At 42.1% G+C, this 22,741-nt stretch overlaps 1 protein-coding gene across 1 annotated transcript in view; it reads left to right on the top strand.

Moving 5' to 3' along the window:
* LOC148514738 (amine sulfotransferase-like) overlaps window positions 1-22,741 on the top strand; it is a 97,184-nt gene that overhangs the window by 39,712 nt on the left and 34,731 nt on the right. The window contains exon 2 of the mRNA XM_088480959.1: window positions 22,330-22,508. Within this exon, the coding sequence (XP_088337085.1) occupies window positions 22,349-22,508 (160 nt within the window). The 5' untranslated portion in view covers window positions 22,330-22,348. The remainder of the gene's footprint in view (window positions 1-22,329; window positions 22,509-22,741) is intronic.

Raw genomic sequence — 22,741 nt, 5'->3', positions numbered from 1 at the left:
ATGACCAGCAGGCATTCTGTAAGGAAAATTTTGTTTTTTCCTTGCAGCTATTGAAACTGAAGGAGGAGATGAAGGTGTTCACATGCGGCTGCAGCTGACAATTTTTTGACCAACAGCTCTTTGCATAGTTTTAGATTTTGGTCTGTTGGAAAAAAACTAACAAGGTAGGACTTAAACCTAGGATCCAGAATGGTGGCCAAAATATATTTTTCAGATTTCAATAGATTGACGACTCTTGGATCCTGGTGAAGTGAATCAAGGGCTTGATCCACCAGTCTGACATACTTTGTGCAATCACTCCATTTCAGCTCCTCCTTCAGTTTCTCCAGCTGTTTTTGCAAAAGTCTGATTAGGGGAATGACCTGACTCAAGCTGGCAGTGTCTGAACTAACTTCATGTGTGGCAAGTTCAAAGGGTTTGAGAACCTTGCACAACACGGAAATTATTCTCCACTGCGCTCGAGTAAGGTGCATTCCCTCTCCTTTGCCTATATCATAGTCCGTTGTATAGGCCTGGATGGCAATTTTGCTGTTCCTCCATCCGCTGAAGCATATAGAGGGTAGAATTCCACCGAGTTACTACCTCTTGCTTCAGCTGATGGAAGGACAAATTTAACTGTACCTGCTGGTCATGCAATCTTCGACAAGCGGTCGCCGAATGTCTAAAATGTCCGGATATTTTGCGGGCCACCGAGAGCATCTCCTGCACGACAGTGTCAGTTTTTTAAAAACGTTGCACCACCAAATTAATTGTGTGAGCAAAACATGGGATGTGTTGGAATTCGCCCAGATGTAATGCTCTCCCAATATTGGATGCATTGTCCGAAATCACAAATCCTGAGGAGAGTCCAATTGGCGTAAGCCATTAAGCAATGATTTCCCTGAGTTTTTCTAAGAGTTTCTCAGCGGTATGCCTCTTAGTGAAACCAGTTATACAAAGAGTAGCCTGCCTCTGTATCAGCTGTCTTTTGGTAGATGTTGCTGCTGTTGCTGTTGTAGACAATACACCTACCCAGTGGGCTGTCACAGTCATGTAATCCTTAGTTTGCCCTGACCCACTTGTCCACATATCAGTGGTCAAGTGGACAGTGGGTACAACGGCATTTCTGAGGACATTAATAAGGTTTTTTTCAATGTCCTTGTACAGATTTGGAATTGCTCTTCTGGCGAAGTGAAATCTAGAAGGGATCTGGTAGTGAGAACACAGGACCTGAATTAACTGTTGAAAACCCACTGCAGTAATGATGGATACTGGACGCACATCTAATACCAGCACAGCTGTTATGCCGTCAGTAATCCGCTGTGCAACTGTGTGATTGCTGTCATACTTGTTTGCCCTTGAAGGATACGCTACAAGTAGTCTTCCTCCTGGTCCCCTTCTGGGATGAAGATCCACTGATGACAACAGCAGCAGCAGCAGCAACAGGTGTAGTCATCAAGGGTCCTTCTGAGGAATCACGGATAGGAGAGGAGTCAATCATGCTTCGAATACCAACATTGGATGCAGCAGGACTACTCCCGATGACGAATGAGGATGTTGATGATGCAGGTGTTGATGGTGGAGATCGAAGGAGCTTGGATCTCACAGAGAGGGAGCAGGTAGGTGACACTGGACTTGTTCTGTTTTGAGTTTTGGAACTTGGCGAAATACACTTTGATATTTGATGAATGCGTGCCAAGTGATGTAACAAAGAGGAGGTTCCTAGGTGGTTTAGGTCCCTCCCTCTACTCCCTCTTGCATGGCAACGGACACATATGGCTTGACAACTGTTGTCCGGATCGGGATGGAAATAATTCCACACATGAGAAGTAGATTTTTTTGTGTTTTGTCCCGGCATGACAACAATGGGCTTTGTCTTTTTCAAACCATGGGTAACAGCTGTTGCCTTACTTACACAAAGGACATCCTCGGCATCAACATCCTCATCACCAACATCTTCATCATCAACATCCTCATCATCCTTAGCGCCTTCATCCACCAAAATATCATCCTCTTCCATATGCAATTCCACAGAAGCATCCTCACTGACTACATGTGCAAGATGTTGACTGCCCTTCCCCACATTTACAGAGGGCACATAAATGTTGGAACTTGGAGGATCCTCCAGTACACTAGTGTTTAAGTCGGGCTCACACATGGCAACCGCAGACACACTTGCACTCTCCTCGGGGATTTGTGATTTCGATTTCTCAGGGCACACAGTTGGTTTTTATGGAGCTGTCTTAACAACTTTCACATTTTTAATTGGACCACCACCACTACTACTACAAGCAGAAGGGCAATCAGAATCAGCAGTCTTCATAAAGAAAGAAGGCCAAGCCCTTATCCTTTTCTTGCCACTTTGTGTAGTGAATGGCATATTGCCAATTTTTTGTTTATCTAAAGGGAAATATCCTTTAAAAAATGTTTTCATAAGTTCAGTAAAACTTGCTTTACCATATTGATGGCGTGACTTAAGCCCTGGGGCATGGGCCTTCCTAGAGGTCGAGGAAGTTGATGGCCTTGCACTGCTGGTGGCAGCTACAACATGTGGTTCTTGGCCTTGCTCTCCTGTCATGTGACAGCCCTCCATATTTTTTCTGCAGTCTAGAGGCAGTATCACAATCACCAATAGTGTAGCCAAGGTGTGGTTTCAAGAGTCACACATGCAGTCGTGCGCACACACACAAAAATATTAGAAAAAAAGCCAAATGATGATTTTTATTTTTTGGCAGCTCCAGAAGAACTTGGCCCCAGAGTTTGTTTTGGAGCACGACTATAGTCGGGCAGCACAAGGTTGCAACTTTCATTGCTGGCTGGCTCTTGTGCTCTACTGCGGTTAAGCCTAACACCCACGAGCACATAGAAGAAAAAAATATGACACTTTAATTGTTTTTTTTTTGATTGAGCATGACTGGAGTCGCTGGATCTTGTGCGCTACTGTGGTTAAGCCTAACACCCATGAGCACACAGAAGAAAAAAATATGACACTTTAATTGTTTTGTTTTTTGATTGAGCATGACTGGAGTCACTGGATCTTGTGTGCTACTGTGGTTCAGCCTAATACCCACACACACACAGAAGAAAAAAATATATAAGACACTTTAATTGTTTTTTTTTTTGATTGAGCATGACTGGAGTCGCTGGATCTAGTGCACTAATGTTGTTAAGCCTAACACCCACACACGCACACACAGAAGAAAAAAATATATAAGACACTTGTATTGGTTTTTTTTGATTGAGCATGACTGGAGTCGCTGGATCTTGTGTGCTACTGTGGTTCAGCCTAACACCCACGAGCACACAGAAGAAAAAAATATATAAAAACTTTAATTGTTTTTTTTTTGATTGAGCACGACTGGAGTCGCTGGATCTTGTGCGCTAATGTGGTTAAGCCTAACACCCATGCACATATAGAAGAAAAAAATATAACTATATAAGACACTTGTATTGTTTTTTTTTTGATTGAACACCCATGAGCACACACAGAAAAATATAATAAAAACACTTTGATTTAAATTTTTTTTACTTTTTTTTTTTGAGTCCAGAACTTGGGCCCAGCGATGAACACAGCACAAGCCCAGGACACAGCAGACAGCCCTGATGTATCAGCAGACAGCACAGTGACAGTGACAGCACCGTGACCAGAATGGATCAGCAGACAACACAGTGATAGTGACAGCACCGTTACCAGAGACCAGAATGGATCAGCACCAGCCCAGGACACAGCAGATAGCACCAGCACCTCTCCCAGGTCTACACTACCTACCCTCCCTGTTCAGTGTCCACATACGGAATGAAATGGTGTCTGTCATGTGGTCCCTATATATTACATTGATCATAGAGATGAAAGCTCGCGAACCGCGAAATTTCCGTCTCTATGGTTTTGCCTCGGTTTCGAGAACCGAGTAAGGCGGGAACCTCCGAGCCTGCTTGGATCCGACTCAGATATGCTAAATTCAGGTGGGTTCGGTTCTCTGGGAACCGAACCCGCTCATCTCTAGTAATAACACACATTGACCCCCACAGTACTTACACAAATAGTCCCCCACATTAATAACACACATTGGCCCCCACAGTAATTACAAACATTGGCCCTCACAGTAATTACACACATTGGCACCACAGTAATAAAATAAACACATTGGCTCCCATAGTAATTACACACACATTGTCCCCCACAGTAATAAACTAAAATAAAAATACACTGGCCCCTTACTTTGAAGTAGGGATGTGCAGGCTCGGATAGGTTCGAGTTTGCACGTGGAGTTCGGATTTTTCCCTCCAAAAAAACGGAACTCAGAACGAGGCAAAACGTCATCTTACATGGACGAACATCATCATTCCTGGACAAAAGACCAGGAATGATGATGTTCGTCCATGTAAGATGACGTTTTGCCTCGTTCTGAGTTCCGTTTTTTTGGAGGGAAAAATCCGAACTCCACGTGCAAACTCGAACCTATCCGAGCCTGCACATCCCTACTTTGAAGGAGCTCAGTTTTCCTCTCCCTCCCTCAGTGGCAGGAGTTTATGCAGGGGAAGTTCCAGAGAGCCTATCTTTCTCTATCACAGAGCAGTGAGAACTCGGAGCAAGGAATAGCACTGGGCGGGTGGGAAGGCGATGTTATATGCGTGACCTATGAGTCATAGGTTACCTGTTGGATTGCTATTGGGTCACCCAGAAAATCCCAGCGCTGCCTAAGTCTGATATTGCGGTGATGATCGCAGCACACTTGGGAACTTGGGATCGCGGCACACTTGGGAACCTCTCGCAGCACACTAGTGTGCCGCGGCACAGCAGTTGAAAAATGCTGGTATAGAGAGTCCTGTGGTATAGAAATACCTACTCAGTTCTGTTATCTGACTTTGTTTTGCATATTACTCTGCCCAGAGTTTTTCTAGACTTAACTTTATAGTGTGCTTAGCTTTATAGTCGGCGTTTCACATTTCTTGTGATAATTACATTACTCTGCTATTGCAGTAGTATCCTTTGTATTAGCAAGTGTGCAATTGTTTGTCAGCAATGCTGTTCTGGTTATTCTTGTGATTATTCCCCACAGGACTGTAACCCTAGCGATATTTTCATAATGTAGACATTTGCATACTGTATGTAGCAATTATGTAGCATTAATCCTCATGTATGAATTCCTATTCCCCTATAGATTATTAGCTTGTGAGAAGTGCCCTCTAAGATCTCTTGTCTGTCTGCTACTGACCATTTCATTTCAATTTTATTATTGTTTTGTAAAACACTATGGAATATATGTATAACCATGTAGGTAATGCCCTATATGCCTGTATAAGGCACTGTTAATAATATTGTATTTACTGTCATTAATGTTGTTCCTGTATATGAACTGTTGACAGGGCCTGTAACAGAAATCTCGGGGCCCAGTACACTGATGTCTTTAGGGGCCCCGCCTTCTCACTACCACCCCCGATCCCGCACATCCCTCCCCTGCATGTGTGATATGTGAAGCATGATAATGTTAACTGAAAGATAAACCAGCCTTTAAATAAAGTAAATATACGCTTACCACACTGTCTCTCTGTCACTGATGTTGCAGGCTGTAGTTCTTGTCTGCCATCTCTTGCATCTCTGGTCTTCTTGATGTCTGGCTGTGGATGCCTCAGGGGTAGGAGGGATGGTGTCTGCAGCCAGCCATCCTCAGTCATCAGACCCTCCTCACCTTCCTCAAATTCAGCCTCTCATCACCATCAGCCTCCTTCATCTTCCTCTGCCCCTTCACCTTCCTCCGTCCCCAGGCACCATCACTTTCCTCTGCTTCCAGCCCCTGTCACCTTTTGCCCCCAGCCTCCATCACCATCCTAAGCCCAGAATCCCCATCACCTTTCTTTGTCCCCAGACCCCATCCTCAGTCCCCAGCCCGCATCACCTTTCTCTGCCCACAACCCCCTTCATTTTCCTCTTCCCCTTCACCTTCCTCCATCCCCAGGCACCATCACTTTCCTCAGCTTCCAGCCCCTGTCACCTTTTGCCCCCAGCCTCCATCACCATCCTAAGCCCAGAATCCCCATCACCTTTCTCTGTCCCCAGACCCCATCCTCAGTCCCCAGCCTGCATCACCTTTCTCTGCCCCAACCCCCTTCATCTTCCTCTGCCCCTTCACCTTCCTCCATCCCCAGGCACCATCACTTTCCTCTGCTTCCAACCTCTGTCACCTTCTACTCCATCACCTTCCTCTGCATCCAGCCACTGTCACCTTCTGCCCAGCACCCATCACCTTCCTCTGCCCCTAGCCACCACCTTCTTCAATCACCAGGCACCATCATCTTCCTCTGCTTCCAGCCACTGTCACCTTCTGCTCCAGCCCCCATCACCTTCCTCTGCCCCCAGCCTCCTTCACCTTCCTCCATCACCAGGCACCATCACCTTCCTCTGCGTCCAGCCCATCACCTTCCGCCCCCAGCCCTAAAAGCAGCCTGAACTACTTACCAACTGATAGCTGGCCGGGGATCCATCCACTTCTGCCCGGGCAGGGAATACATGCAGCAACGTGATTAATGACGTCATGCCACCACGTTGCAGATGTAAAGGTCATGCCTGGCCCAGGCCGCAGCTGAGCCACCTGGAAGAGCCCAGCAGTGCCTGGGCCAGGCTACAAGGGAGCTGAGGCTGGGCGGTGGTGGCTATGGTTCCGGTCTGGACCTCAGGGCCCGGTATGGGTGTTCCCTTAGTACCCCCCCTGTTGCCGGGCCTGACTGTTGATAACACTGTTTATTTAGGGTGATATAATTAATGAAAAGGTGTGAAATATGCATGGCTTAAAGACTAACCCTGTGTCTGGAGCTGCTGTGTGTTAGAGATGTCCAGTCACTATTTAATTATCAATATAGTACAAGAGGAAGTATACACAGAGCTCTCACCTGCATGTAATACATGATACTAATCAATCCCACTGTAATAATGCTAATGTATATCTCTCTTTGGGTGATATAGTGTCTTAATGTATAGACATTGAACTGAGTGATGGGGCAGTTGGTGCAGCAGTTGTTGGGGCAGGGCAGGGCAGAGCAGTGAGGACCCAGCCGGGGAGTGAGGTGTTTCACAATAGGTGGACATCCGGAGCACCTGGTGGCTATCAAGTGTAACAAAGAGAGAGGTCTACATGAGGGGCTGTGTCCACTCCAAAGTCCATAGGGGCTGGCTGGGCTGTGTTGTGCAGTGTCCCATAAAGGCTGTAGTCCTAAAGGGGTGCTGTAGTGTTGTCCAGGGAGTGCTCTGTCCATCAGGGGTGCTCCCCCCAAGTGCAAAAAAATTTTTTTTTCTGTTTATGTGCGCTGTAGCCGCACGTGCATCAACAAAGTTGCGCCAAGCGTGCGCCTGTGTCATAAGTAATGGGCCGGCTGGCTCGTCTGTTGAAGGGTGGTGTAACCCCAAAGTGCCTGAAAAGAAAAAAAACATTTCTGTTTGTGACTTGTGTGCGCTGTAGCCGCACGTGCATCAACAAAGTAGCGCCAAGCGTGCACCTGTGTCATAAGTAAAGGGCCGGCTGGCTCATCTGTTGAAGGCTGATGTAACCCTCAAGGTGCGCTCCAAAAAAAAAAAAATTTTCTGTGTTTGTGACTTGTGTGCACTGTAGCCGCACATGCATCAACAAAGTAGCGCCAAGCGTGCACCAGTGTCATAAGTAAAGGGCCGGCTGGCTCATCTGTTGAAGGGTGGTGTAACCCCCAAAGCACGCTCCAAAAAAAATTTAAAAATCTTTTTCTGTGTTTGTGACTTGTGTGCGCTTTAGCCCAAAGTGCATCAACAAAGTAACGCCAAGCGTGCGCCTGTGTCGTAAGTAAAGGGCTGGCTGGCTCATCTGTTGACGGGTGGTGTAACTCCAAAGTGCCTGAAAAAAAAAATCTATATATATTTTCTGTGTTTGTGACTTGTGTGCGCTGTAGCCGCACGTGCAACAACAAAGTAGCGCCAAGCGTGCGCCTGTGTCATAAGTAAAGGGCCGGCTGGCTCATCTGTTGAAGGGTGGTGTAACCCCAAAGTGCCTGAAAAAAATATATATATATTTTTCTGTGTTTGTGTGTGTGCATCAATATCACATAACTGGAGGACAAAAATTTGTCCGATAAAAATAAAATAGGGAAAGATCAAGAACCACTTCCTCCTAGTGCTGAAGCTGCTGCCACTAGTCATGACATACAGTAGATGCTGAAATGCAATCAACGTTGTCTGCCAAGGCTGATGCCCAATGTCATAGTAGAGGGCATATAAAATCCCAAATGGCAAAGTTCAGGAAAATGACCTTTAAAAAATTAATTTAAATCGTCTGAGAAGAAACGTAAACTTGCCAATATGCCATTTATGACACTGAGTGGCACGGAATGGATAAGGTCCTCCCCTATGTTCATGACTAGTGGTTCAGTTTCACATGACGATGGAAGCCCTCCTCCGCTATAAAAAATCAAACGAGTTAAGCTGGCAAAAGCACAGCAAAGAACTGTGCTTTCTAATTCTAAGAAGATATCACAAATCCCCATGGAGAGTCCAAGTGTGGCGACGGTTGCGATGCCTGACCTTCCCAAAACTGGACGGGAAGAGGTGGCTCTTTCCACCATTTGCATGCCCTCTGCAAGTGCTGGAAGGAGCACCCACAGTCCACTTGCTGATATTCAAATTAAAGATGTCACTGTTGAAGTACAACAGGATGAGGATATTGGTGCAACTGGCGCTGAGGAGGAAGTTGACGAGGAGGATTCTGATGGTGAGGTGGTTTGTTTAAATCAGGCACCGGGGGAGACAGTTGTTGTCCGTGGGATGAAAAAGTCCAACACGTTCATGCCTGGGCAGAAGACCAAACATTCCACTCTTTGGTCTGGAAATATTTCTATCCAAATCCGGACAACAACTGTCTTGCCATATGTACCATATGTAAAGGTGGAATAAGTAGGGGTAGGGGCATTAACCACCTAGGAACATCCTCCCTTATACCTGCAGCACGTTCATAAAAAGTTACTGTCAAGTTCAGAAAAGCAGTCCAGGGATACCTAAATCCCTTTTTCCTGTTGTATCCAAACACCTGGAAACCACACCATCATCTCCCTCCTCGTCAATTTCCTACTCAGTCAGGATCGGAAGTAGTCACTGGCATGACTGACTCTCCTCTCCGGGACTCCTCGGGAAGATCCTGCATTGCTACGTCAACTGCTGCCACTGCTGCTGTTGTAGCTGGGAGTCATTCAACATCCCAGAGAGGAAGTAGGAACACCGCTACTTCTTTTACTAAGCAATTGACCCTCCAACAGTCCTTAGCGAGGAGGATGAAGTACGACAGCAGTCATCCTGAAGCAAAGCGGATAACTGAGACCTTGACAGCTATGTTGATGTTAGACGTGTGTCCGGTATACGCCATTAGTGCAGTGGGATTTAGACAATTGATGGAGGTAGTGTGTCCCTGGTACCAAATCCTATCTAGATTCCACTTCACTAGGCAGGCGATACCGAGAATGTACAGAGACATCAGAAAAAGTATCCTCGGTGTCCTAAAAAATGTGGTTGTACCCAATGTCCACTTAACCACGGACATGTGGACAAGTGGAACAGGGCAGACTAAGGACTATATGACTGTGACAGCCCACTGGGTACATGTAATGCCTTATGCAGCAACAACAGCAGCGTCACCAGTAGTAGCATCTCAGAAACGCCAGCTCATTCCAAGGCAGGCTATGCTGTGTATCACCGGTTTCAGTAAGAGGCACACCACCGACAACCTCTTAGAGAAACTGAGGGAAATCATTGCCCAATGGCTTACCCCACTTAGACTCTCCTGGGGATTTGTGATATCTGACAACGCCACCAATATTGGCCGGGCATTACATCTGGGCAAATTCCAGCACGTCCCATGTTTTGCTCACACAATAAATTTGGTGGTGCTGAATTTTCTGAAAAATGACAGGGGCGTGCAGGAGACACTTTGGGTGGCCTGAAAAATGTCTGGCCAGTTTCGCCATTCAGTGACTATGTGCCGAAGACTGGAGCACCAGCAAACACTCTAGAACCTGCCCTGCCATCACCTGAAGCAAGAGGTTGTGATGCTGTGGAACTCAACCCTCTATATGCTTCAGAGGATGGAGGAGCAGCAAAAGGCCATTCAAGCCTATACATCCACCTATGACATAGGCAAAGGAGGGGTATGCACTTGACTCAAGGGCAGTGGAGAATGATTTCCATGTTGTGCAAGGTTCTCCAGCCCTTCGAACTTGCCACACGTGAAGTCATTTCAGACACTGAGCTTGAGTCAGGTCATTCCCCTCATCAGGCTTTTGCAGAAGCAGCTGGAGAAAGTGAAGGAGGAGCTAAGATGGAGCGATTCCGCTCAGTAAGTGGGACTTGTGGAGGAAGCTCTTTATTTACTTTGCTGGGATTCGAGGGTGGTCAATCTATTGAAATCAGACCACTACATTTTGGCTACCGTGCTCGATCCTAGGTTTAAAGCCTACATGGTGTCTCTCTTTCCGGCTGACACATGCCTACAGATGTGCAAAGACCTGCTGGTGAAAACACTGTCAGATGAAGTGGAACGTGACATGTCAACAGCTCCTTCTTCATTTTCTCCCACAACTGGGGCTGCCAGGAAACACCTTAGGTATCCTAAGCAACCCGCTAGCGGTGATGCAGGGCAGATAGGCCCAAGTTTGGACATCTGGTTCGGACTGAAGGACCTGCCAACAATTTCTGACATGTCTACTGTCATTGCATATGATACTGTCACCATTGACAGAATGGTGGAGGATTACATTGGTGACAGCATCCAAGTAGGCATGTCAGACAGTCCGTACCTGTACTGGCAGGAAAAAGAGGCAATTTGGAGACCCCGGTACAAACAGGCTCTATTTTACCTAAGTTGCCCTCCCACCAGTGTGTACTCCGAAAGAGTGTTTAGTGCAGCCGGGAACCTTGTCAGCGAAAGGCGTAGGAGGTTACTTCCACAAAATGTGGAGAAGATGATGTTCATCAAAATTAATTATCAATTCTTCCAGGGAGACCAGCCTCCAGAAAGTACAGAGGGACCTGTGGTGGTGGATTCCAGCGGGGACGAATTAATACTCTGTGAGGATGAGGATGTACATAACACTGAAGAGGGTGAGGAATCGGTGGATGAGGACGACATCTTGCCTCTGTTGAGCCAGTTTGTGCAGGGACAGATTAATTGCCAGCTTGTTTTGTGGGGGCCCAAATGAACCAATCATTTCAGCCACAGTCGTGTGGCAGACCCTAGTGCTGAAATGATTGGTTTGTTAAAGTGTGCATGTCCTGTTTATACAACATAAGGGTGGGTGGGAGGTCCCAAGGACAATTCCATCTTGCACCTCTTTTTTTTTCTTTGCATTATGTACTGTTTGGGGCCTAGTTTTTCATACTGCCATCCTGTCTGCCACTGCAGTGTCACTCCTAGATGGGCCACGTGTTTGTGCCGCCCACTTGTGTCGCTTAGCATAGTCATCTAGCTACCTCGGTGCAACCTTTTGGCCTAAAAACAATATTGTGAGGTGTGAGGTGTTAAGAATAGACTGGAAATTAGTGGAATTTAATGTTATTGAGGTTAATAATAACATAGGAACAGAAAAACCCACAAATTCTGTGATTTTACCTGTTTTTATGCTTTTTTCCAAAAAAATACAGATCCAAAACACAAAACCCAGAACCCAAAACACGTAAGGGTGGTTTTGGCAAAACCAATCCAGATCCAAAACACGAAGAAAGATCCAGATGCAAAACCAAAACACAAAACACGAAAAGTGGCCGGTGCACACCCCTACTATAAAGCAGTTGTCAAATAGGAAAATAGATAAAAATATCTCATTAGGTTAAGATTTTAGCAGTTGGTCATAAGAAGAATTAAGTCAGCAATTCATGACCCATTTCATTATTGTATAGATTATTTGGTAACATTAGGTGTAAGTAGTATAAAATATAAAAAGCTGTTATTCATGCTGGCTTAATGTGTCTTGTAGATAATAATTCCTCTATAGTAGACTGCATATTTGCTGTATATCGAGGTTGATATATAAGTAGGTGATAACGCAAAGGATTGTATTCCTGAATGGAAGATAAATAGAGTATTTTATATATTAACAATGTTGGTCATTGAGTTGGGGAACAGTGAGGTCCTGGCCTCTCTGACAGGGTGTGGCCCGAGCCAAGAGTTGCCACTGAAGGAAGAAGTCAGAAGGTGGTTCCACTACAATGGTAACTCCAGATTACAACTGCTTCACACCATTTATATCCTCACCTTTACTGGGTACCACATATGCTGGTGCTATATATCTAAATACTCTGGTGGCTGTCTGCAACATTTTGCTGTTCTTGGTCCACATTTAAATAAGTTTTTAAGTTTGTTTTGCCCAAATGTGAGACACCACATCCGAGGCCCCTTTATATGAAGGTTTTGACCATATAATTTTACATTTGGCTTCACTGGGATATCGTGGTAGCGCACCCACAGCCGATTCAGGTTGACTACACCATCTATTAGAGGTGCTACTGTACAAATTTTCCTGGACACCCCTGAAGAAGTTGTGTGCCAATGAAATGCATTGGTTAATATTGTTGTCCAAAATGAATCCGATTGGTTGTTAACAAGTTAGCCCTTGTGAGGGCAATGTTATAAGTGAAACTCTCATCTTGGAATGGGGACTTTTATATGTACTATGTGAAAAGTGTTATGTACTATCTGAAAAGTTTTTTCAAAAAGTTTTTTCAAAAATTGTTAAATCAGAAATTAAATTTTATTTTACAACTGTATTGTTTAATGTAATAATATTATTGGGTGTACTTCAGACAGCAATACAATTAATTTAGAATTGTCGAAACTCTTCAAATAGAATAGGATATAGAAGGTAAAAGTGGAAAGTGAGCAATATTAAATTGAAGAAACTGGGCGCTCCCCAGAAAAACTATTGTACCCTAAAAATTTGGTTAGGCCCTAATGGGGCCTAAACAAGCAGCCTGTTATTAAAAATCTATATACTGTACATATAAATGTTAATATATAACTGTATATCAATACATAGTTCATATAATGTGTTTTGTTTTCTGTTGTTTTTTTAATCTTTTAATTTTTTCTTTTTGGTAACGTATATGTTCTTCATAGAGGCTAGAAATGAGGGTGTGACTTTTATAACTTTTTTATTTATTTACGTGGAATGCTGTGCAGCAGTGATTGTAGGAACTGTTATTGGTCTCAGTCATCCCTCTACCATGTGAGATCTTCGCTAATAACATGGGTCCATAAGTTGACTTCAGCTGATAACAAAATCTTGTTGCCTGGTTTATTTTACAATATTTCAACTAGATATGTGCGCGGACCCCCATGTTTTGGTTTTGTTTTTGGTTCTGTATCTACCTCGTGTTTTGGGTCTGGATTTGGTTTTGGCAAAACCACCCTTGTGTGTTTTGGTATTGGTTTTGGTTTTGGATCTGGATTTTTTTTCTACAGTAATATTAACCTCAATAACATATATTTCCAGTCATTTCTAGGTTGCATCCAACTAGCTGGCTGACTCAGCTAATTGACAGCAGTGGACGGCACTAACATGTGGCAGTTCAGCTTTGAACATGGCACTGCAGTGGCACTGCAGTGGTCGACAGGATGGCAGTTTCAGAAACTATAAAATTACAAATATCAGGCAGCAATTCCCCAAACAGTACATAATGCAAAGAAAAGAGGTGCAAGATGGAATTGTCCTCGGGCCCTCCCACCCACCCTTAAGTATACAGGACATGCACAATTTAACAAACCAATCAGTTCAGCAACAGGGACTGACACTTGTGACTGAAATTATTAGTTTGTTTGGGCACCCACAAAACAAGCTGCCAATGCACAGTGGGCATTGGCGGCAATGATCTCCATACACAAACTGGCTTTACAATATAGGTAAGATGGATCAGATGTCATCGTCATCATCATCCCCATCTTCTTCACACAATATTAATTAGTCCCCGCTGGAATCCACCATTACAGGCGCCTCTGTATTTTGTTGAGTGAATTGCTGGTAAAAGTCTTCCTCGTGGAACTTGCAATTCATTTTACTGAACATCATCTTTTCCACATTTTGGGGAAGTAACCTCCTACATTGATCGCTGATAAGGTTCCTGGCTGCGCTGAAAACTCTTTCGGAGTACACACTGGAGGGTGGTGATAGCGCGATGTGTTTTGGATATTATTTATAAACCTTACTTATTATATGAAGAAATTAAATAATTCACACCAATACCAACTCTAAAATAAATGACAATGTTTTACTTAAAAGCAAATTAATTATACATGTATTATTGTCAAAGCAGACGTACAACATAAAAAAACATACGTTCAGCAACAGTAACAAAATGATTATTTGCAATGCCTAGCCTAGACTCACAAGGTGACAGCCAGCCCTGTTTATACTTACAGCCCAGCGCCCCGCAACTCTCTCGACCTACGATCTCTCCTGCTCAACCCGACTGACCGACCCCTCCCCTTTTTGATCAATCTTTTATACATTTTTCCTCTCTGCTACTAACATATTATAAAATGGTGAATATGAATTAATTAATTCAATATTCATGCGCACTAAACATTTCACTGATCATATATTTTAATAATAACAAAACGTATAATCTTCTTTCTATGTTCTCAAAATACTGGTGACCGCTTTTAGGCCAAGGCTATCCTGATTAGCTCCCTCCTTGTTTAGCCAGATCTGAGACCTATTGTCTCCTAGTCTGTTCATATTCTAACCCATTATTCTATCTTGCTAGAGAAGAAATGGTTTTGATCAGTTCTAATTTATACCTATTTCTGTAATAACATTTATACCTTTTAGATTAAACAATATTAAACAATAATAACTGTTGCTTCAGACACACACCTGCCTACTTTAGAGAGAGGATAAACCTCATCTCTAGGCCTGAGGCCATTCGACACATGTCGGTCCTCCGCAACTTACAACTAATATATATTCTGAATCATTTCTATGTACTCTTAATGGCAATGAAAATAATGAAAGACATAAGCATGCATATTTTCGTGAATTGCTGAAGGAATATGTACGGTCCCATATTCCGGCTTTATCAGTTCCATCCTCATGATATTTGAGGGGTCATAACTCCGAAAAAAGTTCATATCTCTGAAGAAAGTTCATATCTCTCATAGATTGCATCATCAAATTTCTTCTTAATGCATTGGAAAATCTTCTTGAAGCATTTCACTAATATATAGAAAATCAACAACATCATCATGACAAAAAATATTAGTCTTCCCATTGCCTGCATAATGCCGCTAAACCAATTTTCAACCCATGCGAACCACGTGCTGGGGTTCAACCAGGTGAACCAACTGTCGAGAATCGTACCATCTTGTTTATAATTCATTTTTAACCCTAGTAAATTCATTTAACTTTTATTTTATTTCTTCATAAGAATTTGTGAAGTATGTACAACACTTTAACTCATATACTGTTTGTAATGTGACACAATATCCAAAGTTGCAGCTGTAAGATAGTGTGTGCTGCATTTTAATTCAGTGTTTTATTGCTTCAAACTCTCTTACCACAATGTCAGCGATATTGTTTATTAATTCCCTATGTACCAAATGTTGTTATGTTACTAAATCCTAAACCAACCTTATAACTTTGGGACAGTGCTTGTACTTTTCCATATACCATTTGTATTTCCATTTACCATTCTTACTCAGTAATTATTTCATATGTTTCTTTTAGATTTTTCTGTTGTATTACCTTTGCATAAAGTAGCATTGTTCTTATAAGACCGATTTCAAAAGAATTCACCGGTAACCATTTATAAGACTTATGCCCACACATATAATATAACCCCTTTGGTAGTGTCATGGTTTATTAGACAATGTGTTAGAAAAAGCATTATAAGGAACATTACAACGGGCACCCTTTTCATCCACGCTTTCTTCTTGCTTGTTCCATTCTGCGATATAATGACTGTATGTTTTATTGTACCCCAACATTCCTTCTGTTATTACACAGTTTATTACTGCACTCACATATAATTTTTTTTATTAGGTTTTGTGTATTTAATAATTTCTAAAAGATCCCCAAACAAGTTTAATTCAGTAAGATCCTCCTTGTAAGATTGTGTTACAGACACTGGTTCACAAATAAATACCTTCAGCTCCTGTACCATTTTGTTAATAGACATGATGTCCTGATCATACCTTGGAAACCTTGTTAATTTTAAACGTAGGGAACCTGTGACATTATAAGGTTCAAGTGTGTGAGTTCCACATAGTGAGTGAAGTGTTGTTTGATTTGAGTGTAATGAAATAAACATTAGCACAACATTCCCTGAATGACATGGTGACTACATACCCAACAATCAACTTTATTGTTCTTTCTATAAGCTCATAATAAGTGTCCAGGGAAGAAGTGTCAGTTGTATAGAGATGCTGTCTTTGCACCATTGTATACCCCTTTTCTGAATTTAAACCACAGTATTTACATATACACCTTGGAATTGTGAGACAACCCTTCACACCTTTGCCTTACAGTAGTGGCTCTTTTTTTCCGATACTTCATCAGATGTATCTTGCGCCTAGTACCAGTATGAGACCTTATTTACCTGTAATGTATTTCTTTTTCAAACATTTTAATTATTTTTATATATGAGTTATTAAGAATTTTTCACCTTGGTCTTTTGACCATCCTCTGATGCGTACCTATACCTGGGAATATCAGGAGTAAAATGAGTGTGTGCGTCTTTTATGACTCTTAATGTGATTAAAACCATATCCCTTATGATCATGAGTTTTAAAATAGGAGAGGAGTCTACAATATGACCCCAGCAGTACCCTTAGGATAACTCTCCACACCTTCATCATCAGTCACCAGTCCTTGTCAGCTCCTATTCACTATAAAAAAAAAAAAATTTAAAAATGGAAAAAAAAAAAACTTTCCCAAGCAATGGATACACAGAGACTTGATCACCAATAGCCATCTTTCTTTTTCTTTGTTCACAACCCGCAGAACACTACTAATAATGTCCCCGATTCTATGAACCTTATCTTGGCCTGAACTGTGACTTTGATCAGGCCCATCATCAAATAAGTTTATTAGATTTAAATCACAGTCAATGTCTTTATCTGCATCTTCTTTGGCTTTAACTGACCTCACCGCCGGGTCGGCAACCTTCTTGCAATGAGATTTTGTGAAACCAATTGTCCTTTTCAGCCACATCTAGGTTGTTAGCAGAACCTGGAACAGGCCTTGCCATCAATCTATGAGACAATCAGAACATAAGAAATTTCTCACCATTACATAGTCTCGAGACTGGACTCCATGACAAGGTTCTTCTGGGAGTCTCTTCATAAGCTTTCCTTGCTTTTCATCAGATGCTGTGAGAATTGTATAACATAGTCCATAGTTAAATCATATAACAGTGACAAGTCTGTTGCTGGACTTACAATAAGGATAGGCAGTTTTCCAAAAAAAAAAAGATAGCTAATAAGGCAAAGGTTAAGTGGCTGCTTTGGAGTGGTGTGAATGCTATACAAAACCAGAGGTAAAAGCCCCAGTCAACTCATGGCAGTCCCCACACCCACCTTAGCTAACTTGTACTTAATGTTAGTGTTTACACATTCAATTTTGCTTTTTTATAAACCCATATATTGACATATTGCTTGTACTACCTTCCCTGTAAAATGTGTACCTCTGTCACCTTCAACAACACATAGGATACTATATTATATCTGGAAACACAAATAACTGCACAATTTCTTAGCTGTGAATGATGCTGCACATGATGTAGAATTTCTGTGACAACATCCGGAAACTGTAAAGTCCTCACAAACAATAAATGGTTAGATAAACACAAGGTATCCAGGACACATTGAACCTGCTAATGATAGTGAGATTAGTTGCAGGAAGGATGAGAATATCAGTAATAATCATCAATTGAATCAGTTGAATCAGATCTAACAGTTCACTTCTGGGGAATAGTCATATTATTAGGATTTATAGTTTTGTTTTGTTTTGACACAAGACACTAATCTAACCCCAGCTCCAAGCGGAAGCCGTAAGCGATACTCAGGTGGGCTTCTTACCAGAACCTGCTGCTGTGAAGGTCAGCCAATTATCCAAACATACGTCATTCAACCAATCATACGTCACTCTTTCATACAGAGCAGGGAAGGAAGAAAAACGAAGAAGGAAACAAAAACAAAAACTGGTTTGCGCAAAAAAAAATTTTCTCAGAGTAGAAAAAGAAAATAGAAGATATCAATAAAACTTCTAAAAAAAACATCAATCTAATAATAATTTCAGAAATCGATATATCAACTAACAAATATGCCAAGAAAATCACTTAACTTGCAAATTTAAAAATCATCTTTATTTTATCCTTAACATATTTCAGTGCACAGGAAAGGAAAAAAAAACCTCAGCAAATACCATTTACTTTTTCTATCTATTGGGCACAATGCCCAGACAAGAAAAGGAGGGGAGAATCCCTCCTCCTAACACCATTTCTCCAAAATACAAAACTTTCTTATACAAACTACACAATGGAGAAAACCCTTATTTTGAGAAACAAATCCTACCAAAACAAAACAAATCCAAAACAATCAATACAGCACAATTAACTTAACCACCATATCAAAGACTGAAGGAGTGAGAAAAACAAAAACTGCACGTTTTAAAAATAAAAATAATCTAATGAGCAAAATAACTCACTGTCGTGCACTCTCTCTCAATCACCGATACGGCGGGCGTCAACAAGTGTATCTCGCTGGGGCCTCCATAAATTGATAGCGCGATTTGTTTTGGATATTATTTATAAATCTTACTTATTATAAGAAGAAATTAAATAATTCACACTAATACCAACTCTAAAATAAATGACAATGTTTTACTTAAAAGCAAATTAATTATACATGTATTATTGTCAAAGCAGACATACAACATAAAAAAACATACGTTCAGCAACAGTAACAAAATGATTATTTGCAATGCCTAGCCTAGACTCACAAGGTGACAGCCAGCCCTGTTTATACTTACAGCCCAGCATCCCGCGACTCTCTCGACCTTCGATCTCTCCTGCTCAACCCGACTGACCCACCCCTCCCCTTTTTGATCAATTTTTTATACTTTTTTCCTCTCTGCTACTAACATATTATAAAATGGTGAATATTAATTAATTAATTCAATATTCATGCGCACTAAACATTTCACTGATTATATATTTTAATCATAACAAAACGTATAATCTCCTTTCTATGTTCTCAAAATACTGGTGACCGCTTATAGGCCAAGGCTATCCTGATTAGCTCCCTCCTTGTTTAGCCAGATCTGAGACCTATTGTCTCCTAGTCTGTTCATATTCAACTAACCCATTATTCTATCTTGCTAGAGAAGAAATGGTTTTGATCTGTTCTAATTTATACCTATTTCTGTAATAACATTTATACCTTTTAGATTAAACAATATTAAACAATAATAACTGTTGCTTCAGACACACACCTGCCTACTTTAGAGAGAGGATAAACCTCATCTCTAGGCCTGAGGCCATTCGACACATGTCGGTCCTCCGCAACTTACAACTAATATATATTCTGAATCATTTCTATGTACTCTTAATTGCAATGAAAATAATGAAAGACATAAGCATGCATATATTCGTGAATTGCTGAAGGAATATGTACGGTCACATATTCCGGCTTTATCAATGGGCAACTTAAATAAAGCAAGGCCAGTTTGTGTAAGGGCCTCCAAATTGTCTCTTTTTCCTGCCAGTAGTGAAACGGACAAAATAGTCGTCAACCATCCTCTGAATGGTGACCGTATCAGTTTTGTTTTTTTTTACACTCGGGGGGAGAGCACCCCTGAACGAGGCAGCAGCCCCTTGATAAATGACACAGGCAGCACCCCTGCACAGCTACGTTGCTGATAAGTGTGGCTAACGCGCGCACACACATAGAAAAAAAACACTTTTATTAATTATTTTTTTACACTGGGGGGGAGAGCACCCCCGAACGATGCAACAGCCCCTTGATAAATGACACAGGCAGCACCCCTGGCGCAGTTACATTGCTGATAAGTGTGGCTAACTCGCACACACACAGAAAAAAAACCACTTATTAATATTTACATTTTTTGCACTTGGGGGGGCGCACCCATGAACAAGGCAGCAGCCCCTTGAAAATTGACACAGGCAGAACCTCTGCACAGCTACGTTGCTGATAAGTGTGGCTAATGCGCACACTCAGAAAAAAAAATGTATTCAGATTTTTTATTTTTGCACTTTGGGGGGGGGGAGGGAGAGCACCCCTGAACAAGGCAGCAGCCCCTTGATTAACGACACAGGCAGCACGTTGTTGATAAGTGTGGCTAATGCACACACACACACAGAAAAAAAACCCTTTTTTTAATTTTACTTTTTTCACACTGGAAGTGAAGAGCACCCCTGATGGACAGAGCAGCCCCTGGACAATACAGCAGCACCCCTTTATGGACTGCAGTGACACAGGAGCCACTGAAGCCCCCCTCTTCTGTCTGCAGCACAGCTCCTATAGATAACAACAGCCAGCCGCTATAGAAAACGGCAGCCAGCCACTATGACAACAGCAGCCAGCCCCTATGCACAGCAACAGCACAGCCGCTATGGACAACAACAGCACAGCCACTCCCTAGCTTTCTCTCCATTCTACACAGCCAGAATGAAAATGGCGGCGAGCGCTGGTACCTTTATAGGATCCAAAACCCTGCAAGAATCCGACAGCGGGAGGATGACGTTTTGCCTCGTTTTGAGAACCGAGTCTGGCGGGGAAACCCAAACCGGACTTGGTTCTCGGCCTGGATCCCGAAGTTTGGGTGGGTCCGATTCTCGGGGAACAGGACCCGCTCATCTCTAATTTCAACCAGCTGTTAAAAAATTTGCAAATAATAATTATATAAACGAATTATTATTCATGTATTTTTATCTCCTATTATTCCATCATGCATTTGCATAAACACTAGTTCCAACTAGTGTTGTTGTACAAGTGGACGTGGCTTGTTTATTGTGCAGATATGAATAGAATGAAAAGTTCTTTTACAAATACGGAAACTGTGGAGCACAGTGAAAATAATGTATCTTGATATTCTTAATTTACTGTAGCACAGTTACCTGGTTCTGTGAGCTTGGGAATGAGATAGTCAAAATAGTAGCAACTGCATGAAGACCAGGGCCATAGCTAGGGTAGTGCGGCCGGTGCCATCGCACAGGGCACCACAGATCGGGGGCACTGTTTGGGCCTGTCAAATTTCTGTTTATTATCATTCTTGCTTGTAGCTTCCTCTTATTTCATCCCCAGCATCTCCTGGCCTCTCCTATCTCTTCCCTGGCCCTTCCCCATGAAGCCATGGCCCTTTCTTGGGTGCATTATGTCCCTTTGAAAAATGAGGGGGACGCCAATGCTCTTTCTGGCACAGGGCACCAAAAAGTCTAGTTACGGCTCTGATGAAGACTGTCTCTAGTGACTACAATTAGGCAGACTGTACAGTGGTGTCTTTTGCTGAATGCAGCCATCCACTGTAATGTGTTATTTACAGTTCAAAATAACAGAATTCTAATATTAAATTTTTTTTCTTTCTTCCATAGCCTGTTGTCATGGTTATAATATCTTAATTCTTATCCTACCCTATGAACAGTAGTGAAAGTAAGATGGTACGGGCTTGTACAGTGTACCACTAAGAAATTTATTAGCGAAATTAGTACGTCATACCTCCTGACCACCTTACCGTGATACCACCATTAGCTGAACACTGCACCGCCGAACAAGTCACAGTGCTCAGTGACATAAATAAAAATTCTATTTGCAATGGTGCTTATGATGTCAATCACAAGATCTAAGAAAATAAGACCATAATCAATTGCACTAATCTCTGTACCAGTGCATCTCAAACTAGATCCTCAAGAAACAATAACAGCCCAGGTTATAGGGGTATCCCTGTTTGCGCACAGGTGACTTAATTAGTACCTTAGTCATTTTGATTTAACCATCTGTACTCAAGCATGCATATCTTTAAAACCTGGACTGTTAGTATGTCTTGAGGACAGAGTTTGAGAAGCACTACTCTATACCAGTGGTTCTCAACCAGTATCCTCAAGTACCATTAACAGGTCATGTTTTGTGGATTTCTGTATGTGAAAATGGGAGGTATAATTACTGGCCCAGTAACATAATATAGATTCACTTATCTGTGCATGATTAAAGAAATCTTCAAAACATGAACTGTTGGTGCTACTTGAGGATTAGGGTTGAGAATCACTGCTCTATATCATTATAATAACACTATTTAAGCAAATTTTATTTAAAAAAGCTATTTATATAACTCTTACAGGTATAAGTGAGACAGAAGAATGGACCAGACATTACTGGATGAGATGTGTAACTCATTATTGTTCAAACATAAAGACATGTACTTTAAGAAAAAGGCCTGTACACCTGAAGTTGTGGACTCTATAGAACATATGGAAATTAGAGACAGTGATGTTTTTCTGGTTGCCTATCCAAAATCTGGTAAGTTTGTAACAGCTAATGAAATGTATTTTGCTGCTATAGGTTTTGTTTTTTTAGAATTAACTAGCTGAAGTATCCAGCATTGCCCGGGTTTAAATCTTCAAGTTATTAAGTTTTATAATGTGATGCCATCCAAATCCATCTACTGGAAGGCTCATGTAATGTTCTGGTTTAGTTGTGGACCCGGGGTGGTGACAGGAGCTGACACAGAAGCGGATTGAAATAAAAAGGTA

This window comes from Taudactylus pleione, unplaced genomic scaffold, assembly GCF_031769625.1.
Source record: "Taudactylus pleione unplaced genomic scaffold, aTauple2 ptg000259l, whole genome shotgun sequence".
Lineage (NCBI taxonomy): Eukaryota > Metazoa > Chordata > Amphibia > Anura > Myobatrachidae > Taudactylus > Taudactylus pleione.
Note: the sequence above shows the minus strand (reverse complement) of the source record. Positions and strands in the feature narration are given on the sequence as shown.